We start from the raw sequence: 24,049 nt of genomic DNA, 5'->3' as shown, positions 1-24,049 counted from the left end.
ATGCATGTATATTTTCAAAAACTTTCCAGGGCCTTGAAATTTCCCCCCAGATTCACAAACTTTCAAGGATTTCAAATACTAGTAGGAACCCTGTAGAGAAGACCAGACCTAAAAAGCATGCGTGACTCCTCCAGTTCTCTTCAAATAAACAAACTTGCATTTACTTTCAAAAACATTTTATTTAAAACATACCAATACACAAAGTGTTGTTCACATGCGTAATAAAATAATTTGTCTAATATTAATGTCTCTCTGGTTATGACAGTCATCCAATGACTAAAATTATGACTGATAAAGATGATTTGACATTCGTCTCCTAGTTCATCTCCTGCAACCACCATCCAAAAATAATCTAATACAAGTCTCTAGGGCTCAACATGTGTACAAATCACACAAAATAATACAAGTTTAATTTTGGTGTTTTAGTATGCAAAGCACGCAAAGATGTGAATTATTGCACAAATCTTCAAATTCAATTGTTATTAAATCAATTCCTGTACCGAGGTGATGGGTGCCATTATACAAACTCCTGTTATTAAAGAAAAACAAAACGAATAAACCTGCCAATTAAATATTACATCTGTTGAAGATTTCAGTCATGTGAAATATGTAATTCAAAACAGTGTGTTCTGTCAGGAAAACAGCTTATATATTTAAATATGTCTGGATCTCTTATATACACTGATCATCTTGTTGTGGCTGCAATGTTAAATAGAGACTTATTTTAATACAAAATGTTACTACATATGCACATTCAACTGGCATATTTGTCGTAAAACATATCCATCATCATTATTATCCAACATCAAACGTTATATGATGAGTAACAGCTATGGCTTTAAAGACAGCGGGTGAGTGCTAGACAGGTTTAGGTAACATTAATTTACTGTCTGTTATATGTTTGTCTGATCAGATCAAACATGTTTTCCGGCTAACGAAGGTGCTGAATGAATTACAACACAATTGTTGTGTTGTTTCTCTGTATTTATATATATATATTTACAATTTTTTGCTTTAACCTCACATCTATGAGATGATACAACGTTACATACTGCAAAAGAAATATTAAAAACTTGGCGTAGTCGACAGGATGAGACCCGGGTGTCAAACATTTGATAATAATATTCAACCAGACCAGCAGGAAAATGAACTCAGGATTTCATACACGGGTGTATATGCTCATCAAACATGTTTATAATGTTGTATACTGTAGCAACACCTCTCTTAATATAAAACCATTCAAGTGTGGTCAAAATATCAACAAGTTTTTGGATGAATCAGATCTGAATGACAAACTACAGGAAGTACAACCTTCGTATTTTGATGTGTTAATTCTCTGAAAGGAATACTGAATTTTCTCTATTGGTTTTAAGAAAAACCTCCTCAGACTAAAAGTGAAATATTGTGTAATATTACCATGGCTAGCCTTGATGTGACCAAAAAATAAAATGCAGAGAATAAAATATTACAAAACCCACACAGACAAAAATCCCTTTTCAAATGCAACTCTCTATAATAGTTTAGGGTCTTGGGTTACGGGGACGAGGAGAAGTTCAAAAGGGACATGGTCGGGTCTTCAGCAGGTTCAGTTTCAAAATAAGAGTCGTCCTCCAGCTCAAGAAGAATGGGCAACTCATTCCCAGTGGTTTCCGTGGCGATGGGGTCGGGAAGAATGAGGGGCTGAGCCGTGTATTGAACTAACTGCTTACCTGAAAGAAAATATTCAAGTTAAATCAAGTTTTTATTGTTGTTTATATGTCTCTGTGGTGTTTTTATTATGCTTTAAGACGAACCATGTGCTAATTCATCATTCATCAGCATTGCTGAGTATTTTCTCCACAAAATTTGAGTTTCCAAAGACAGACTCATTCCCACGGATTGAAATCGCCTTGGTTTCCTACGTCACAAACATGTAACCAATAACATCATCACAATTGAACGAGTGGATAAGTAGCTCGAGCTATAGATGTTATGTTTGGACGACTCGATTGCACATCAGTACTAAAAAAAGGGGTGGTGCGCCAAGCTGCGCGATTGAAGAGGGGCGGGGGCTAATTAGCATATTCATTGATACACTCATATTTAATGAGGCAAGGGTGTAGAGTTATATTAAAGTTGTTTTAAATCTTTCACAGGAAAATCTTTCACATATGCACTGTTATGACGCTATACTATGTTATGTTTACTACAGGGGGACTTTAACACAGATTTTTACTTAAGAACTAAACATACATAAATTTAATGCAAGTATATCTGGTAATATCAGCATTTGTAGTGTAATGTTTGTTACTACATTAAACAAAATGATTTTGACAAAATCCAAGGCAGCGTTGCATTCGAGGGGCAACCTTTCGATCTCTCTGATGAAGCCAATACGGAAGTGACTTCAAATGCAATTCATCGACTGGCCACTAGAGGCAAGGGAGTCAATTCCCATAGGCCCCCCATGTTAAAATGCTCAAGTTTATAGCCTGGTACAAAAGTGTTTTTTGTCTATATAGTTAATTTTGCCCTTCATGACAACTTTAAGGAAGGTGAATTTTTTTTGCAACTCATTCGTTTAAATTATAATAAGCCTTAAAGTTCTGCATAATTAAGGGCGTGGCCGGTTGGCCTGCCACTGCTGTCACTAGAGTTGAGCTAGGGGGGCGTGGTTTCAGCCACTTCAGCTTCACCCAAACCTCGCCTCTTTATCCATTTTTGGTTATCCACGAGTGATGCACGGTGATGCGCAGACAAGATGGCGACGGCAGGCTCCGCTCACTACTGGCTTCAGAAAAGCTCTTCACAAATCTATGGGTGATGTCACGAACACTACGTCTATTTTTTTTACAGTATATGGTTACAGTAACCAAGTAATGAAAGTAAAAATCTGCTCATGAATAACTCTTAATTTAATATTGATGATTGTCTACAATTTATTTAATTATAAATGACTGTCAATAAAGTCTTATCCACATTTGAGACAACACATCTAGTGATGTTAGACGTGACACCAAAGCTGTGATGTATGCGTGAAAAAAAAGAAAAAAGGAAAAGAAACAATATTTAGTTAAGCGTTGTATCGTTGCTAACAAAATCATGTGACCAATGACGTCCAAAGCTTCGTTTCACACACTCCCACGTGACTGCTTCATTTTTTTTTATTCAATGCTTGACACAGGGAGCGCCCTTGTGGGTTGTTAAGGTGTATTGTTTTGCATATTCATTTTCTGTTGTGTTGCAAAAGTTTATAGTTTGATAGAAGTTGATAACATATTTGGCTTTTGGGGTGAAGCCTTATATTTAAGCCTAAAATTTTTATATTTTCATATCTTCCATCAAGTAGCCTATACTGGGATGTCCGGTTTGTGTCAACATAAGTGTCACATATTATTTGTTATGCCTAATTTTTATCATTAATTGTAGCATATATCTGTTCACTGCCGTGCGCACCAATCAGCAGTCATGTCATTTTTTTTTTTTTTGGATAGTAGTGTAAAAAGCTGGAAATAAATAATGTGTGTATGACTTTGTGTGTGTGCACCTGCATTTATTAACATCCTCTTCCTTTATTTGTGTTTTTGATTTGTTTAAATTACTTATTGTTTAAATTTCGACATTCACAGTACAAAATCTTGAGTACGCAATGGATTGTTATCATGTATTTAATATATAAATTCATAAATGTATTCATCTTTCCATTAATAATTTTTTTGCTTTTGAGATGGTTGTAAAACATTTTGGGACACGGCGCTTTCCCCCACTTTCACCAGCAGAGGTCCTCGTCGAGCTCTGATTTGAAAAGCTTTGAGTAATGAATCTTTTTCTGATACAATTGTGCCAAAGCTTTGGTGGTTCAAGAAAGCTTCACTTCGCCATCACTAAAGACACCTTCATATTGCTTGATCAGAGAATATCACACAACAAATTAAGGCTGCATAACGATTAATAACAACTAATGGTTTGCAGAATAAAAGTTTATATCACATATGTGCGTGTATAATAATTATGCATTATAAACACACACATGCATGTATAATTTTAAGAAAAAAATCCTAATTAATATTAAATTATATATAAATGTATATTTTTCTTAAATATATACACATGCATGTGTGTGTGTTTATCTCTCCATTATTATTAGTATTATTATTATACACAATACACACACTTTTATTCTGCAAACGATTAGTTGCGATTAATCGTTACGCAGCCCTACAACAAATGCTGCGAATGTTGATGTTTTAAACTGAAATACCTGAATCAGATGAGTCTGCAGCGGAGTCCGTTTCTTTCACTGGATCAGGAGATAGAAGATCCTGGATCTGTAACAGCACCATAGATTGTTGTTTACATAAATGAATAATGTGAATGAAAGAAAAAACAAAATGCTTTCCTGCAAATCACATGCTCTGAAATCAGTTTTATATACTACAAAAACGTAACACTACACACTAGATACAAAACTTCTGCCTTTATTTATTTGATGAACATTTCACTAAATGCAGCGCTGCGCAGACTGATCTACAAGAAGTTCTGCGAGAGAGCGATTAGTAAGAACTGGTCTCGAAACTCTCTCGCAAGACTCTGATGTCATCCGCTGATAGATCTGCGCAGTGCTGCTGAAGTATAACACACTTCAGTGTGATGTCATCTGTAAAGACATAAAATCTAAATGACATTAATCTGCCTTAATGCGTTTATTCAATGCGGATCAGGATTACAGATCCAGTACAGTCAGTGTCATACAGAAAGTCATTTGAGTTTAGTTCAATTGAGATTTTTACACGTTTGTTGATATTTTAATCGCAGTAGTGTCTTGTAATTTGATTTGTTCATATTTGCCTGTTCAGGCACAAAGGTGGCGTTTTTTTAACCCCTCCGCTCAGTCCGCTGTCACTGCAGAAAAAACAAGCATTTATTCGTATTCATATGCTTAGCTTATAAGTTCCTGATTAAAAATGAAAACAGAAGCTATTAATTATTATCATTGAAATATGCAATGACATATAATAATTGATTAGGACAGAATTTTTATGGCCATGTCCTTCAAAATGAAGGACAGTAAAAAAGTCTAACGCAAATTCTGTTTGACACTATGCCAAATACTTTCTGGTGAACGGGTCAGACAAGATTGTTTACAATCTTTGCATTTAGTTACTTTCATCATGACAGCGATGTTTATAACATACGAGCTTAGATTAACATAAATGACTGAACTGCACTTTGAGTTTAAGCCATTTTCTTAAAAAAATCCAGATAATTTACCACCATGTCATCCAAAATGTTGATGTCTGTCCCTGTTCATTCAAGAACAAGTTTTTTGAGGAAAACATTCCAGGACTTTTCTCATTTTAATGGACACCAATACGTAACAGTTCCAATGCAGTTCAAAATTGCAGCCTCAAAGGACGATCTCAACGAGGCACAAGGGTCCCATCCAACGAAACAACCGTCATTTTTGGCAAGAAAAACAAAAAACATTCACCCCCAAACCACAACTTTTCATCCTCCTCCGGTCCTGTGACGCGCCAGCGCGACCTCACGCAATACGCCATCACGTCAAGAGGTCACGGATGATGTATGCGAAACTACGCCTCAGTGTTTACAAGTGTGGAGAAAGAGGACCAGTCCAATGTTGTTGTATGTCGAATGATACCAAATAATGTCTGTGTGTCAGTTTAAAATGATCCGCAAATGTGCGTTTCATATATATAAAATGTAACAAGTGACCTTTCAACATCACTACGCAATTACGTGAGGTCGCACCGGCGCGCCACAGGACCGGAGGAAGACGAGAAGTGGTCCAAAAGTGCTTTTTTTTCGTGTCAAAAATGACAATCGTTTCTCTAGATAAGACACTTATGCCTCATTTGAGATCCTTTTGAAACTGCAAATTTAAACTGCACCAAAACTGCTAAGTGTTGGGGTCCATTAAAGGTGCAGTGTGTAAATTTTAGCGCCATCTAGTGGTGAGGTTGCAACCAACGGCTTAGTCCACTGCTCACCCCTCGCTTTTGAAACGCATAGAGAAGCTACGGTAGCCGGCACCGGACAAACATGTCATCGTTGGAGACAACTTAGTAAAAAAAAATCCATTAAGGGCTTCTGTACAAAAATGGCGGCACAAAATGTCGACTTCCATGTAAGGGGACCCTCGGTGTATGGAGATAAACACATCTCATTCCAAGGTAATAAAAGACATAACGGTTCATTATGAAAGAACTTTATTCACCCCTGATAATATAGTTTTGTATATTATTTTGCATTTCTGTCAAGAGATCCTTCTAAAAATTACTGCACCTTTAAAATGAGAAAAATCATGGAAAGTTCTCCTCAAAAAATTTCCGCCTGACTGAACAAAGAAAGACATCAACACCCCGGATGACATGGTGGTGAGCAAACCACCAGTTTTTTTTTTTTTTAAGAAAATTGACTAATTCTTCAATAGTAAACAATAAACTGGTTAAAAAGTCTGTGTTCTCAATGTTAAGCCAAGAGTACTACATAAAATAAAAAAATTATAAATAGAAAAATGACGGCGTTTCACAAACTTACACTGGCCAGGCTGTCGAGATCCACGTCGGCGGCAGCAGATGTGAAAATCTATAAAACACAACGATCCGTTTAAGAATATTTTCAAATCATAAGTCATCACATCTATGATAAGAGCGCATTGAAATATTTACATCAAACAAGGGTGAGCTGTCGAAATTAATAGACTGAGCGTTTAGGATCTGCTGAAGGTTCTCCAGGCCGTGATCGATGCTCTCCAGATGATCACTGAGTTCAGTCCTGCAGTGAAAAAACAGAGAAAATAACTTCTCATGTTCTTTAAACACATCGGACTCAACGTAGACCAAAGCTCATTTCTATAACCAGAAAGCATTTAAACACACTCCTCAGAGGCCGGTCCCCAGAAAGATCAAAACTGTGATGATGAGGGACAAGGTGGGCTGCTGACCTCATCACATTAGCATCCAATCAGAGGCAGGAGGGGAACGGGGATCAAATGGTGATTGGGTAATGTATTGTATATGCGCTACTGTTTACGTGCCATGCCACACTCCACATCAATCGAAGCACTTAAACTAAGGACACCCTGCGACAGCCACCAGCACTCCTGAGCGGACCAATCAGCATCAAGAATGACTATGGCAGATCAATCGGGAACATGAGCTAAGTGTGGTTAGATTCAATCCGATCAAGCACAGCGTCAGGCGTTCTGGGGACGGCTCGGGCGACTGAAATGCTGACCCGGAATGAGGCCTGAGGTGAAGAGAAGAGGTGGGGAGGCTGGAGAAAAAGCGACAGATCTCAGACATCTGAGGATAACTGAAAAGACAGAAGCACAACATGGATACAGCAGTAGGGGGCGCTATAGACATTAAACCGGGCCTGGAGTGTAGAGTCGAATCGCAGATCATTCAGAACGAGATTTATAGCTGCCAGACATCATCCAGTGCTTGTACATGTTGGCGAGGACTGTTAAAACAATTGCTCCAATGAACATTTATTAGGTGTACAAAACTAAAAGCTTTTTTCTAATCCATCCTAATCTAATCCGGCTTTAAGGAAATTCAATTAAAGATCAAGTTGAAGGAAACGTCGGACAGCTTTGGCTAGTTTGCTGAACATTCAGGTATACGTTAGCACTTTACTGACATATTAAAAACTAAAGACTCTTAAATTCAGTGCCATATGGGCAAAGAGATATAGAAACATGAAATAATGTACTGGCTTTCTGGAAAAACATTAGGATTAGTCACTACATCAGCCTGCCAGACTAAACCAAGCAGCCAAACTCTACAAACAAGTCCAGCTGAAGAGTTAGTTAAGAGGAGCGATGCGTCTGCCCGTTACATGACTTTAAAATCAAACCCAAACATTAGTTTTTCAGCTGTCCAGTTTGATTTGTTTTATTTGTAAAAGAAGTGTTTAACATTTCACCCGTGTCACTTTTCTCATGGAACACAAAAGATGTTTTTTTAGTGAGAGTCATAAGGTCTGGGTTTCCATCCAAACGTAAAGCAAATTCGAAATTTGCATAAAAATTAAAATGGGAATTAGGTGCGTTTCCATCCATTTCTATTTCGAACGACAGTGTTATTGGTAACCTACTAACAAACAATAAATAAAACAGGACAGGAGACGGGACTACATTTAGTTACAATTGGGCAAGTTATGAATTTACTAGTAGTACAGCTTGTAATTGCTAAACTAAATGTTGTGCACGGAAGAAGGAATGCAGTATTTTTGATGCAGGCACTAACAGCAAGGGCATTAAAACGACGTCGAGCCCCATATATAGGAAAGACAACGTCATGTTTGCTACGTCAGAATTTATTCAGCAAATGCAAAAATCTAATCAAATGCATAAATCAAAAATCACTTCAAGCTACTTTTTTGCGAATTATAGGATTTTAATTCGAAATTTGGCGTTTCTTATTCGATACTTCAAAATGCACGTAAAATCCCAGCTGGGACAATACAGGCAGGTGTGTTGGACCAGGACTGGAACTGAATTGTTGTAATTTCCACTGACGTCTCATTTTGAAGCCTGGGTCCTCTGGAGGTCTCATTTGTCAGCGTATAAATCACTGAGGTCTTATTTCAGAAAAGCAACAATAACGTTTTAATGTAAGAAAGAAATGACAGTGATTATGCCTCATGAGGAATAAACGTCATTTAAATGTTCATTTAATATTTTCCTGAAGTCGACGAATATCCCATGTGGGTGATTATATAATTGTAGTAGGTATACATTTGGTGTCCAACATCATTTTCACATTTTTAGTATTTTAATCATTAAGCACTCAATAGCTACATTTACATGCAACCAAATAATCTGTTTGTATTGGTATTGATGGCTCAATCGGATTGAAAAGCCTTCATGTAAACACCCTAAATCAATACGATTAAGGTCATTCGGATGCAAATTTTGAGTCTGATCTGTGATCCGATCGTCAGGAGAAAAGTATGCATGTAAACTCGTAAATTGTAATATTTTCAACCAAATGCAAAAATAACTTGTGCACATGTGCAGAAGAATTGTGCTTAAGTTCTCGTCTTATATTTACCTCTTATTTTTTACGCATCACATGATTCTCATCACAGAAACACAATGTGAAGACAACACGCATTATTAAGGTAATGGGGTCACACGCTGAACATTCTGCAGCGTTCATGTCTTTCATAACATTATATAAAGAAATAAAATAGCGTTGTGCGCCTTTCGGAAAGTGTTTTTTCATTGCCTTTATCTGAAAACTTCTTAAGAGCAACTTTCTCCAACTTAACTTTGACTTTGTAAATTTATCAGAGATAAAGCATGAACTCAACGAAAGGTGCTGTGCACTGCGTTGCCAGGTCCTCTGCTTTTTTGCGGACTTTAGATTCGGCTACTTTTAAACTGTTTTGGCGAGCTGATTTTGTTTCTGCGTGTTAAAGATGAAAGGAATTTTAGTTATTGCTATTTGAGCTGTGAATAGTCATTGGAAAGCTTTTGGGCTAGTTTTGAATGTCCATTGGGATGGTTTTGATACGAGAATCTGGCAACCCTGGCTGTGCGCTTGCGCAGACATATGGTTTGATTAGGTTTATATAAAATGTACATGTAACATTTTAATCAGATTGCAATGTTTAGGGTGCTTGTAAACTATAATTTTGTTATCAGCAATCAGAATAAATTCAGTCGGATTGACAAAATTCTGTGCATGTTACAGGCCACAACAATATAACATTTTCTGTAAAAAGTGTCTTAAACGGGTCATATGATGCAATTTCATGTTTTCTTTTGTCTTTGGAGTTTTAAAAGCTGTTTGTGCATATAGAAGATCTGTAAAGTCATTTTAAGTCTTAAACACTAAAAATATCTACGTCACTGTGCGCGTTTTTCATAACACCGCCCAAATGTATACACAAAGAAAGCGGGCTTATCTTTTTTCCCCGCTGTAGTATTGTTGCCACCGCCATTTCGCAGAGATGCTGTGCTTTGGGAGCTAATGTTCCAAATAGGTAAAGGGGGTGTAACATTTCTGTCACACGGTTGAGGTATTCGGCCAATCACAACTCACTGAATAGCTGGCCAATCAGAGCATGCCATGCTTTGTAAAAATCGACACCGTTTAAAAAAGGCAGAACTAGACAGTATCAATTCTGTAACGTCAAACTTTCGGAAATCAGGAAATCATTATTAGCTGTATAAGATACTTACAATGAATAATATATTGTTATGGCCTGTATCTTGTGATCCATGACAATGAGTACCAAATTTTTAGGGCTGTAACGATTAATTGTGCAAATGCGCGTTTTCTCAATGAATGAAGTTGAATGAATTACGGTGAAATCCCAGCACATCCCAAAGCCAGAGGGCGCTCTCGTGCAGAAACTCCATTTGTGCCACAGAGGAAGTCCCATTACAAACACTATTTCAGGAAATGTCTATAAGAATATTTATATCGCCGTTCTTCAAATTGTTTCAGGTATTTTCATGATAATAAAGAATAGTTTGAATGTTTTTGTATAACGAGTGTTGCTTTTTTAAATGCACGTTATAAACGACTCGGACTCATAATGATTTTAGATTAATAAGGACTTCCTACTGCCATAGTACACACACAAGCTGCGCATGAAACACAGAATCGCAGCCTTGCGATTCAGAATCGATTTTAAACAGGTCTTTTTAATGGGACACGAAATATATTGTTACATCCTTACAAATTATTAAATAGCCAAAAAATTATAATTTTGGACACGAATTGTACCTGCAATTATATAATCTAATGTATACTACCAACAAATGCGACATTAGGAGAATGCAGCCTTTAAAACGAGATAAAGTTAGCAGGTTAGGATCGGACAACTCGCCTCATATCGTAACTATCAAACTCACACTTGAAAAAGTTCAGACCTGTTCCATTCGTCGTTTCATATCACGCTAGACAGGTCCTTTTGTGCTCCATGGGACAAAGTGATCATGTACGTTTATTTTTTGGTAACTACACCCCCTAAATTCGCTATAATCACTTTAATATAAAAGAACAAACTGTTCAACTTTAAAGGACATGTGCGGTATTGTTTTGTAAAAGTAAACACTCACTTGTCCAAGCAGGCGATGCTCAGACACTTCTGCTCGATGGGCGGTGGGCTCGGGGCCGTGATGGGCTCGCTCTCCTGAAGGATTGAATTGATGAAGGTTGTGGGAGAAAGGGGCGTGTCCACAGGTATGCTTGACGCCGCCTCTACTTCCACTTCCACAGGACACAGCTCCTCTACTTCAGGGCTGTGGGCGGGGCTTGACGGCTCCTCCTTGATGTGAACCAATGGGCTTGTTCTGTGATGTTAAAAAGTTTGTTTGTAATAATTTCTATTTGTCATCTTTTCTATTGTTATTGAAAAGCTTTAAAGATGACATTTTCCTGAACCTGTATGGTTCGAGAAATTTCCTTAAACAAATTATAGTATCTTACTTTTTGATTTCTTTTGAACCAGGACATGCACTTGACAGGCTAATGTGAGATTCAATCACAGCACCTATGAGACAAAAAACAAACACTTGCCTGTCTTCAATCCATTCTTCTGTGGCCACAGGGTTGGACTGTGCAAGGTCAGTGATGTCAGATATAATTGGCCCCGTGTTCACAGGCATTTCAGAGGCGAAGACGCCTGTCCCCGTGAAAGCTGTAGTGGAGGGCTGGAAACACACACATTAAGCAATATTACATATCAACGACATAACTAGTTGAGTAATGATTGTTAAATTCAGGAGAGAGTTATAGGACAGCAGGTGCATTGCTCACAGACATAGCAGGAGAAGACTCCAGGGAAAACTGTCTGGAGTATTTGGGAATCGAATGTGTGGTACTGCTGTCATTCAACATGAGAGGTCTGTGAACAAACACAGAAAGACAGAATAAATCAGATATATCTTATATATAAACAGGTATAAAGATAGACAGAAACAAATTTTTTTTTATATAAGGATAGATTTTAAACTGGAAACGTACATCTTTCGTTTGACTCCCAGGACTCTGTTGGATCGCGCCAGTGTGAGGAGAAACTGAATGAGCTGTGAATGCAGATGAAAGAGTTTAACATCAAGAGTTTCACATGTTTGATATTTCTGTCGATTGTCTTTTGGATTTCACCTTATTGACGACTTTCTGTTGCTGAGAGTGTTTCTGTCTCAGACTGGCCACTTCTCTCCACAGAGCTTCATTCTCACTGAGAAAGACAGACAGACAGACAGGGAGAAAGAAGGAGATAGAGACAGACAGACAGATAGACAGAGAGAGAAACAAAAAGCAAGACATTGATTTTATTATGCATCTTATTTCCTTGAGCGTGTCAGAGACTTCAGAAGATCTTCAAGATCTTCAATTGTAATGATGTTTAAAAAAAACAAATAATGTGTAATATTTTTGTAGTACATTAAATGATGATTCCACTTTCACAAAAAATCTGATAATTAACTCACCCCCATCTCATCCAAGATTTTTATGTCTTTCTTTGTTTAGTCGAAAAGAAATTAAGTTTTTTGAGGGAAACATTGCAGGATTTTTCTTCATATAGTGGACTTTAGTGAACCTCAAAAGTTTACAGTTTCAGTGCATCTTTAAAAGCTCTAATGCTGCGTTCACAAAAGCCGCAGTAGAGGCGCCAAGTGATTTCAATGTTAAGTCAACGTGAAGACGCGTTGACGCGTGTCTGGAGGTCTCGCGGGGCAAATTAGGCATTTTGCGCGCCACGGTAGACGCGATTCCGCCTCATTCGCGCGTCTAGTTCGCGCAAATGGCGCAAATTGAGCATTGCCGCGGCAAACACTTATAAACACTGGAGCGGTAGTTTCACATACGCCATGCGTGACCTTTCAACATGATTGCGTAATACGTAAGGTCACGCCGGCGTGTCACACGGCTAGTGCAAGACGAGAAGTTGTGGTTAAAAAGTACTTATTTTTTGGTGAAAATGAGGATGGTTTGGCTAGGTAAGACACTTTGGGATCGTTTAGAGTATGGATGCATAGATCAATGCCAATATCGACTAAAAATACGTAGCCTATCACTATTCTGAATCGCACAGCCGATCTTACTCCCAGCCATTTCATGTACTATGGCTTTTGATCAGTAAGTCCTTATCGATCTGAAATCACTGTTAGTTTGAATCATTTATAACATGCATTTGAAAAAGCAACACTCGTCAAACATAATCATTATACATATTCTTTATTATCATGAAAATACCTGAAAAGGTTTGAAAAACAGCAATATAAATATATCCTTAAGCTGTGTGTGTATTGTTCTTCGTCTACACCTCATTTTGAGTATCTGCACAAGAGCACCCCCTGGGCGCATAGCAAGCATTATTGGCCGATCGATCGGAGCATCCCTAGTTTAGAGCCCTTTGAAACAGCATTGAAACCATAAACTGTTAAAGTCCACTATATGGAGAAAAATCCTGAAATGTTTTTCCAGCTCCCCTAGAGTTAAACATTTGATTTTTACCGTTTTGGAATCCATTCAGCTGATCTCCAGGTCTGGCGCTAGAACTTTTAGCATAGCTTAGCACAATCTGATTAGACCATTAGCATTGCGCTCAAAAGGAACCAAAGAGTTTCGATATTTTTCCTATTTAAAACTTGACTCTTCTGTAGTTACATCGTGTACTAAGACCGACGGAAAATTAAAAGTTGCTAGGAACTATACTCACAAATTGGTGTAATAATCAAGAACTTTGCTGATGTAGCATGGATGCAGCAGGCGTAGTGATATTACACACTGCCAGAAAACAGACCCTGCCATTGAAAGGGGACTATTTTCGGGCAATTTTCACAACTTTTAATTTTCTGTCGGTGTTAGTACACGATGTAACTACAGAAGAGTCAAGTATGGATTGAATGGATTTCAAAACAGTAAGAGACTAATGTTTAACTCTAGGGGAACTGGAAAATTAGCATATTTTAAAAAAAGTGGTATGTCTCTTTAATTTCTTTTCAACGGAACAAAAAAAAGACAAACATCTTGATGACATGGGATTGATTAAATTATCAGATTTTAATGAAAGTGGATATTTCTTTTATTTTCAATAGAGTGCTGCAGGCAGTGTTGGGGAAAGTTATTTTTAAAAGTAATGCATTGCAATATTAAGTTAAGGGCGATTTATAGTCGTGCGTAGGTTCTACGCCGTAGCTTCGGCGTAGGCTATCCGTAGCCTGACGCGCACCTCACAAAAAATTTAACAGCGCGTCAGATGAGGAGTGATTTAACTCAAACTGCATCAAAAGTCGCTGTTTATTTACTTCCATCATTGCTGGTCTTCTCAAATTATACACAACAAGTTGCTGTTTCTTCTTAGTTTGTGGGTTAACTTGCTAGGCTTCTTCTTCTTTCACGTTTGTGCTGCTACAGTGGTTACACGCGTGGATACTGCCTACCAGCGGTCGCGCGTGTGTTTGCACGTCGACACGGACGACGACGCAAAAGTATAAATGAAAACCGACGCGGAACCTACGCCGTCGCTGCTACGCCGTAGGACCTACGCACGACTATAACGAGCCCTTTACTCCTCAAAAAAGTAACTAATTGAGTTACTTAGTTACTTTTCATGGAAAATAATACTTGTGGTACTTTTTGTTACATTGGCTGAGGTTTGATCTCTTTCAGGCCTTGCAGATGTTTTTTATGACTGAGAAGTTCTGCATTCAGAAATTGCACATTTCCATTGCAAAAATGTTAAGCTCTGGCCTGCCATCTCAGTTTCTGACTCAAACTGTTCCTGCACAGGCGCGCACACATAGTGTGAGTAACTCTATGTGACTATGCTCAGTTTAATTCAGTACATTATTTTTTTATCAAATTAATTAAACTGAAAAGTAACTTGCGTTACTTTTTGAAAAAAGTAACACAAATATTAATGTGTACATTTATAAAGTAATGCTTTACTCCATATTTCAGAAAAGTAATATCATTACATAATGCCATTACTTGTAATGCGTTACTTCCAACACTGGCCGCAGGGATGACGTATATTTGTAGGCCACCCCAAAAGTTAGCAGGAAACTTGTTCCCTTGACATTTTTCCCATAGACTTTTGGAGTATCGATTTGTGTTTAAGGCACTTACACATTTTGTCCTACAAGATCATCTTCACAGATTAACACATTTTTGGGGATTTTTAAGTGTAAATGTGCTAACTAAAATTGAAAATCTAACCATGGTCTCTCTACATCAATGTCATTACCACAGAGCTTCCAACAGCTCTTTCAAACTTTATTAAACACATTTAAAACATGATCATTGATAAGGAAATACTCAGAGGATGATTTTTTGTTGATGTCGTAGAATAAAACATGAGAATATCTGGTGCTGATGCTGACTCAATAACTTATTGAAGGAATTTAACCAAAACTCCATTGACTTTGGGAGAATGCAATCAGAAATGCTAATATACTAACTTGCTTCTGGGTTTTGCGTCATTATTGATCACAGAATTGTTTTAGGGAGGTCTGTCTCTCTTAAACTCCGCACTGAAACTGTGTTTTACATGTGACCTCACAAGGCCACAAACAAATGACCAATCAGAGACTGCAGAACATTCACACTGTTGTTCCATAAATAGAAAAATTCACATCACAACAATGTTAAAGAAGATGAAGATAAATACGAGTCAAATGAATGACACAAGCAGCTGTGTTTGTTTTTCATTAACACATATGACTGAAAGACACTGGACCATAAGACCTTCTGCTGAACAAAACTATGAACTGTAAATAATAAACAGATTTTAATTTATAAATGATATATTATATTAAGTGTGTATGACACTTTTCCTGATGAAGTCTCCTGTGGTCATGAAGGCCCAGAGAAGCTCTCAGCTTGACTGTTAAAAAGCAGCGTGCAGTAAGAGCCTCTTAAAAAAGTTGCCCCGCCTGCCCCCCCGCACCCCACAACAGATGGACGAGGGCTTTTACAGGGGCAGCTGTGGATTCCTGTAAGGGGATCAGACCTCTCTCAAATAAATCTCCATTTAAAATCTCTTCACTCCATTACTAACTCTCAAAAACCTGTGTGACTTGATTGTCAACACCTATGGTGTTACTCAGGTGGGTGTGGCTTCCATGCTGAGGTCATCAGCTAAATTTTGCCTGTGTGTACCAGCTTATCATGTGACTCTGTGAACATGTCAAAAGCCAAAGAGGAACTCGAGTGACCCGTCCAGCAGTAAAACTGTGGGAATGAATGAATGACATGCCTTTGACAGCCTCACATCAGCTGCCGATATGCTGTTTCAGACCGATGACTAACTGGGTTTATGATGCAGATTAGGGCTGCACAATATATTGTATCGGCGTCGACATGACAATATGCGCCTCTGCAATAGTTAAATGGTAGAATATTAAAAACATTTATATCATATTTCGGATGCCTTTGCCAGTGTTACACTACATGAAATTGATTTCAAACCACATTAAATGACAATTCTCTGTAAAAAATCTGTGATCTATACAACAAATGCAAGGCAAAAGTTAAATCCTCTCAAACAGAATTTTACATTCCATCACGTGAAGTCATCCAGTATTTCTCACGTCGCAATTTATATTGCAGAAAAACAAAACATCGTTATGTCAGCCCCCCCCCCCCAAAAAAAATATCGTGCAGGCATAATGCTGATAAAAAAAAATACAATGTGGCCGATACGAGCCTGATAACATAAATGTAATAGAGACAAACCGAAAATTGGTCAAACTAAAAACCATTTGTTATGTATAATATTGATAAATATACCCTTTTAACTCTTTCCCCACCAGCGTTTTTTAAAAAAGTTGCCAGCCAGCGCCAGCAGTTTTTATGATTTGCACAAAAGTTTAACCCTTTAACTGGCGCAGCCCTTTTTGAGTGGGGGGTTGGTGAAAAGGTGATATACACCTTTAAATTAATATAACTATAATATAATTTTTTTTTTTTGGTCTAGAAGCCTAATTTTGGTTTTAATTTTGGTAATTTTTGGTTTTAAAGAAGACACTTCAACGTTTTTTAGGGAAGTGTCTGGAGGTGAAAATATAATTTTTTTAAAGCAGTTTACATTTATTTGTAATAAATAAAAAAGCAATATAGTATAATTTTTAATACATAAAATTGTCAAAAAAATGAGGTTTGTGCTGGTTTGCTGCATACTTGTGTCACAAATGAATAAATTACAGTTACTGCATAATTATTACTGCTAAAAGGTTTGGAAATATGAAAACTACATTCTTAGACCTTTCCAACAATATATAGTTTGTCGTGATAGATTAACATTTACATAGAAAATATTGAAATAAACATAGGTGTCCCGCTCACGGCACTGCGCCAATTAACGGGTTAATATATTTTAAGTAAATATATAAACATCAGACCCTCTGTTTTAAAAAAAAACATCTTTATTTGTTCTCTTTTATCACCTCTCAAATATGGGTAGGTTTCCAAAAAATACTAAATTTTAAGCAAAAAGCTGAGATAATTGCATTTTTGTAAAGGAATTTTGTTAAGATTCAGAGCGATGATCAAAACATACACAGAGTTGTTACTGTTTTTGGATCAGTTTATGCATCAGTGTTTTATCATTCGGGTAAGAGAGCCACCTAGTGGATAATAGCAGAAATATGGATTGCAGTAAAAACTCGTCATTGGCAGGGAAGCATTTTTTTTCTTAATTGATGAGAAAGTACTTGACAAAATATTTACAAGACATAAATATTGCAAATAGGACACCAGAGTGTTGTTGTGTGTAACGTAACATCACATTAAAAAGTAAATAATTATTTTTTTACAAGTGTGAAATGAGCAACCGTGCTCACAATCCAAAATGTTAAAAGTGATGCGGTGAACTGTAAAGTGAGCGGGTGCATCCAAAAATATTTTTAATGATATTCAGGTCACGATCGGTCGAGTGGTTTGAAATAAAGATGCCAATTAACTATTTAAACAATTACTACTTTTAAAAAATGCGGTCCAGAAAACGGGTCGGGTAGAAATATTTTTTTAGCGGTCCGAGTTGCGGGCATGTTAGTTGAAAACGTCGGTCGGGTGCCGGTTGTTTATACATTGACCCGCACATCATTGATGCCCATATTTGACACAAACATCTTAGTTGTTCTCAGTAACTACAAAGAAAGAGGAAGTCATGTTGACCCAGTGTTGGTAATGGTGACCCAGTGCTGGTCATGGTGAACCAGTGTTTTTATTGGTGAAGTGTTATGTGGCTCACTGTTTGAGGGTGCAGATTTTCGAATCCATCGACTCCTGCTTGCCCTTCATGAGCTGGACATCTGTGATTATTTTGGACACGTCATCGGTGTTGACCTTCAGATCCTCGTGCTTAATGTTGGACACCTGCAGAAGGACACAATGAAAACGTCAAAGTCAGATATGAACCGAGCTGTATGTGTGCGAGACCGCAGAGGTAAGTGACCCGTTTGTGAACTCTCACGCAGTGGAAAGCATGTGCTAACGGTTTGATATCCGTCCGAGCTGGACGTTTGGACAGAACCGGAGAAGAAAGCTATAAATCGGAGAGTGGAAAGTTCATCTTGAGGATCAGAGAGACGCTGGATAAAATGCCACAAGACCTATAATACAAACATCTCCAGATGGCCATCCATCAACTCTGAAGATAAAGATTATCTCAATCTGTCAGATCCAATGGGCCGGGGGAAACCAGCAGCACCGATATAATGGCTGTACTGAATGCACTGAACCAGTCAAGTAAAAGATGCAGGACTGCTGAATGGAAATTTACAAACTGCTGATTGTCTAAAGCTTTCCATTGATGTATGTTAGGACAATATTTGTCAAAGATGCAACTATGGAGTGCACAAAATTGAGAAAATCGCCTTTGAAGTTGCCCAAATAAAGTCGTTAGAAGCTGCATCCACCCACAAAAATTAAGTTTTGATATATTAACAGAAGGAAATTGACTAAATATCTTCATGCAACACGATCTTTACTGATTATAATGTCCGCATGAACCGTTCCATACAATGTATTGTTGGCCTAAAATTTTCTTCGTATTTTTGTCTTGTTTTCAGTAAAAATATTTAAAAATTCTTAAATTAAGATGCTTTTTCTTGATGAGCAAAACGACCTAAGAAAATAAGTCTAGTTTATTAAGACAAAATAAATCTGCCAATGGGGTAAGCAAAAAAATCTTGAACATTTTTCTTAAACACTAAATTCAAGAAAAATCTAGAAAAATTTGCTTACCCCATTGGCATATTTATTTATTTATTTTTTGCTTGTTTTATGCACAAAATCACTTAAATTTGATATTTTGGTCTAAAAACTAGACTTATTTTCTTGGGTCATTTTGCTCATCACGAAAAAGCATTTTATTTAAGAATTAGATATTTTTACATCCTTTGGCGTGTAAGTGTGTATTAGTTCATGTTAACGATATGCAAAGAGTACAAATCCCAAAGTAAACGATGACGCGAGTCTTGGACTACAACAAACACACAAATTGTAGGCAACAGTTTACTTCCTGGACCTGTTGACGTGAACACAACGGTCATTATCATAATCCCGCCCACTTTGGACTCAGCATGTAAGTTAACTCATGTTAGCATTGCATTGTGAGCGAATCTTTCAAACATGGTAATGAGCATCACATTTCCAGCTGATGTCAGAGGTTTTCAGGCCAATCACAACGTACAGAGTAGCTGGCCAATCGGAGGACACTGTGCTTTTCAGATCGATAAGCTTTGTACAAAATCAACACGTTTCAGGGAGGCAAGGCATAAAAGAGCAACAATGTACAGTATGTGTAAAATAATGTGTTTTTTGAACAATAAACCACGTGAACACATTGTATTACACCAAACAATGTTGTTTTAGCAACATAATAGGTGCTCTTTAATGCAAACTGGAACTTGCGGCAATATGTGCACTTTACATAAAAACTTAATATGACTTTTCTAACGACAGCATGCAAATATAGACAAGTTCATCAAGTTTACACCTCATATAGAAACACACGGTTCAGAACATATATTACACACACTACTGTTGAAAGACCACAGCTGGAATTCAATGTGAAAGCAGATCATTCATAATCCCACTTTATTAACTATAAAAAATCCACTATGAGAAAATAATGCAGGCTCAAAGCCGAAACTAAACCAAAGGAAAGTACCCACAAACCCTAAACTCCTGAGACAAAAGCCTTGATGACGTCATAAGAACATCACCTCAGACTCCCTCTCAAGTCTGAATACTGTAAGCTGCTTTGGATTGTTGTCAAAAGGCCCTTTAAAGACTAATGAATTATTAAAACCAGGAGGCTGTTTATAGGCGAGCAACACAAGGTCCTCTGAGGACAAATATAGCCCAGTTTTTAAATCGGATGTTTCATGAGGGACATACACAAGATGTGATGGATTTCTACTTACTGTTGTTACCTTCCTCTTGATATTCTCCAGCAGATGCTCCTGCCCACGGATAAAATACGGATGCTGGAATTCTGTGTCATCTTTCTCCGGCTTTACAAGCCCACCCTGCTCGATGTGGACAACTTTGCGGAAACCATCTAGAAACGGGACACACACATACATTTAAAATACATATAATTCAATAATAATAATGATAATAATTTGTTACATTTCTATAGCACATTGATTTCGGCAGCACTGAAAGCGCTTTACATATGTGCAGCATCCACCTGGATGATGCGACGGCAACCATACTGCGCCAGAACGACCAGCACACACCAGCTTATTGGTGGAGAGGAGACAGAGTGATAAAGCCAATCAGTATATATGGAGATGATTAATAGGCCAACGGGCAAATTTGGCCAGGATGCCGAGTTACACCTCTACTCTTTTCCGAAGGACATCCTGGGATTTTTACCGTCGACCACAGCAAGCCAGGACCGTACATACATATATACAGGGCTAATGCTAACTATCAAACATTTTGCATGTTTTAATAGCAATTTTAGAAAAAGTAGTAACCTGTAAACATATTATAAGAAGATTACTCAAAAGTCTTAAGTTAATAATTCTGCATCTTCTCAAGCACGCATCAGATCAAACTGCATAAAATGATCTAGGCTGTAATGAAACACAGCTTATACCATAAAACAAAACTTAATTTTTATTACTTACACATATTGAGCTGCCGAACAAAACTGGCCATATTATTGTGCTTGAAGTATTTCGGAAGAACCTCTTTAGAGAACCGGCCTTGATCAAACACATGGAAGCTGGTTCCATTCTGAAAACAGATCAGAAAGTATTACTACAGTAAACACACAGACAGCTTTTTCTTAAAGGGATAGTTCACCCATTAATAATGTTTTTTTAATGATTTACTCCCTCCTTAAGTTGTTCCAAACCTGTATAAATCTCTTTGCTCTGCTGAACACAAAGAAAGATATTGTGCCAAACAGATCTCGTGCACTATTCACTTCCATATTATTTTTTCTACAATGGAAGACAATGGTGCCCCAGATTTGTTACAAACATTCTTCAAATATATTTTCTTTTGTGTTCAGCAGAACAAACAGGTTTGTAACAACTTGAACAATGACATAATGTTAGGGTGAACTATCCCTTTAACAGAACTTAACTGTAAATTTATTGCATTTATAATCAGTGTATTAACCAATAACCTGAAAGTCATCTCATTAATCTTGTTTAAAACCCCTAAAAGCTCACATTTGCGGATTCTGAGACCTCTCATGACACTTATCTAAAATCCATGATGAAGTAAAACTGAATGTAATGACTACAATGACTCTTAACATATAAATAGTTAAAATATAAATCAGCAAACTATGAAACTACTCTGACATACAATAGTCATCTATTAGTAGGAGGGGTGTGCCATATTAAAACATCACTAAATGTCTCGTCAAGGAGAAAAGCTGTCTTATGATATCAGCATTAAGTTGAGTTTGTGGCGAAGCCTTTTAGCCTGCGTGTGGTTTATTGTTTAGGCTTCCAATAGGGATGCTCCGATCAGGATTTTTGCATCCGATTCAGAGTACCGATTCTTACCGAAGATAGTGAACGAAATTCAAATTTGCAGGCCGCACATGAGCAACGGGTTGCACTGTGTAAAAATGGTCTCAAATTGTGGCCGCATTCAGGAGATTTAGCGAGTAGCAATTACGTCATTTAATGCGATGATCAGGCAATACAGTAACCCCCTTGTTTCCAATAATGTTCATTTGGGAATGCATACAGGGGTGGTTTCCCAGACAGGGATTAGCTTAAGCCAAGACTAGGCCTTAGTTTAATTAGGAAATATAACTAGTTTTAACAAACATGGCAAAACAAAAACATTACTTGTTTGCATTTTGAGGCAAAACAACGGGCACTGATGTGTTTTAAGATACGTCAGTGCAAGTTGTTTTTTTAGTTTGGACAGCTCTTAAATTTGCTTTAGTCTAGGAATAATCTAATCCCTGTCCGGAAAAACGGCCCTTAAAGTCTCTGAGGCGTGTTGTGTTTGACTGTTAATCATTACTGTGTGTTGCGTCTCATCGATTTAAACCCTTTCTCTGAGTTTTCATGATATTGGGGCGGTTTCCCAGACAGGGTTTAGCTGAATCCAAGACTAGGCCTTAGTTATATTTGGACATTTTTGTAGTTTTTACAAACATACCTTACAAAAAACAATACTGGTGTACATCCTGAGACAAAACAATGGCACTGATATATGTTAGGATACGTCAGTGCCAAGACGTTTTTATGGATGAAGGCAGCACAAACATGCATTTTAGTCTGGGACCAGGATAAGACCTGTCCGTAAAACCGCCCCTTTATGTCTAAATGTTCTTGCTTAAGAACTGCAATGAATGGCTGTACCATTTCTATTATGAAATGGACAAATCTTAAAGATGAAGTGGATTAAATGTTGTTTGGTGCAAAAAAGCGTATTCTTAATGTAAAATAGAAATAAAATAACAATTGCCGTTGGCGCCCTCTTGTTAATAATAATCCTAATGTTGTTTTATGTTTTTGTTTAATAAAACCACTTGTTTACTTGGTTTTGATACTAATTATTATTGCCTCATCATTATAGTGTCATTTTGACTTATGTCTATTTTTATTACCAAAAAAGTCAAATTACTTATCATTTATTACCAAAACAATTGTTAGTGACAGTCCTAGATTAAGGTAAATTTTTTTCAAAATTATGTGATTTCAGTTGAATGAAAGAGTATTTTGCATTCATGTATTTTATTATTAAGGATTTTTTTGAAATGTGCAAAAATGTCGTCTCATTCTCATGAACCCAATCTCGTGTAGTAAGTGTTTCGTCACAGCCCTAATCTATAGTTAATTCAGTTATTTACATTTTTTTTTCAGTATGTTGTGATACACTGTTTTACGCCTGAAGTGGCGCATGCCATATAAATCGACATTATAAACAGATATAAACAAACCCAAACAACAACAAAGGCCTCACTGAACAAACAACACAATGGATTTAGTGTAACGCCCCTCCAAATCTGAGTTTATGTCATGACATTGGTTGTAAGAAGTATAAATAAAATCGTTTAACCTACCAACTTCAACCCCTCAGAAACCCAAACCTATAAATAACTGGTATTTTACCTGACTCCAGCAGATTAACAGATCTGTCTCCGGATCCTCCACCAGGGTCCAGAGTTTTGTAAGAAAAGCAGGTACATTATTACCAGTAACCATTACTCCTCCTGGCCCGACGCTGTGATACTCCATCATAGATGATTTATTGATTATTTTTAAAGATAATTTACGGTCCTAAAACTTCTCTAACGAGTCGCTGATTCTGATCAAACTTACAAACAAACTCGAACGTGTTTCTGCACAAACGCGAATTGTTCCGTTCAAATACACGACTGTGAGTCTGCTTTTCTTCACTGACGGTTCAGATTTCGTTTAAAGATCGATATTTCTGATTACATTAATCTGAATAAATGTTTTGGTGTTGTTGACGAAGTGGAAATTTCCATTAAATCCAGATCGCTACGAACTGCGTAGAGCACAAGCAGGCGCAGAATAACGTCGCTCTCTGATGGCGTCACAGTGACGACGGAAACC

At 37.3% G+C, this 24,049-nt stretch overlaps 1 protein-coding gene across 5 annotated transcripts; it reads right to left on the bottom strand.

Annotated features, from left to right (window-relative positions):
- Window positions 1–159: 159 nt before the first annotated feature.
- On the bottom strand, window positions 160–24,040 carry hsf1 (heat shock transcription factor 1). Of its 5 annotated transcripts, XR_008647898.2 has the most exons (16): window positions 23,582–24,040; window positions 21,122–21,230; window positions 20,660–20,728; window positions 20,408–20,544; window positions 18,229–18,353; window positions 12,132–12,207; window positions 11,991–12,052; window positions 11,784–11,871; window positions 11,544–11,677; window positions 11,084–11,317; window positions 7,240–7,317; window positions 6,672–6,777; window positions 6,541–6,588; window positions 4,241–4,307; window positions 1,794–1,897; window positions 1,492–1,709 (listed from the first exon to the last, which is right to left on the bottom strand). XR_008647898.2 is itself a non-coding variant. In XM_055218971.2 (15 exons), the coding sequence occupies exons 1-15, from the start codon at window positions 23,708–23,710 to the stop codon at window positions 1,534–1,536; spliced, it is 1,638 nt and encodes a 545-aa protein (XP_055074946.1). In that variant the 5' UTR covers window positions 23,711–24,040; the 3' UTR covers window positions 160–1,533. The 5 variants fall into 5 exon arrangements, 4 of the variants coding, with proteins under 4 accessions (XP_055074946.1, XP_055074948.1, XP_055074947.1 ...); XM_055218971.2 differs by lacking the exon at window positions 1,794–1,897 and having other exon boundaries at window positions 160–1,709; XM_055218973.2 differs by lacking the exons at window positions 1,794–1,897; window positions 7,240–7,317 and having other exon boundaries at window positions 160–1,709.
- Between the last annotated feature and the right edge of the window lie 9 nt (window positions 24,041–24,049).

Source organism: Misgurnus anguillicaudatus, chromosome 20 (genome assembly GCF_027580225.2).
Source record: "Misgurnus anguillicaudatus chromosome 20, ASM2758022v2, whole genome shotgun sequence".
In the NCBI taxonomy this organism is placed as follows: Eukaryota; Metazoa; Chordata; class Actinopteri; order Cypriniformes; family Cobitidae; genus Misgurnus; species Misgurnus anguillicaudatus.
Note: the sequence above shows the minus strand (reverse complement) of the source record. Positions and strands in the feature narration are given on the sequence as shown.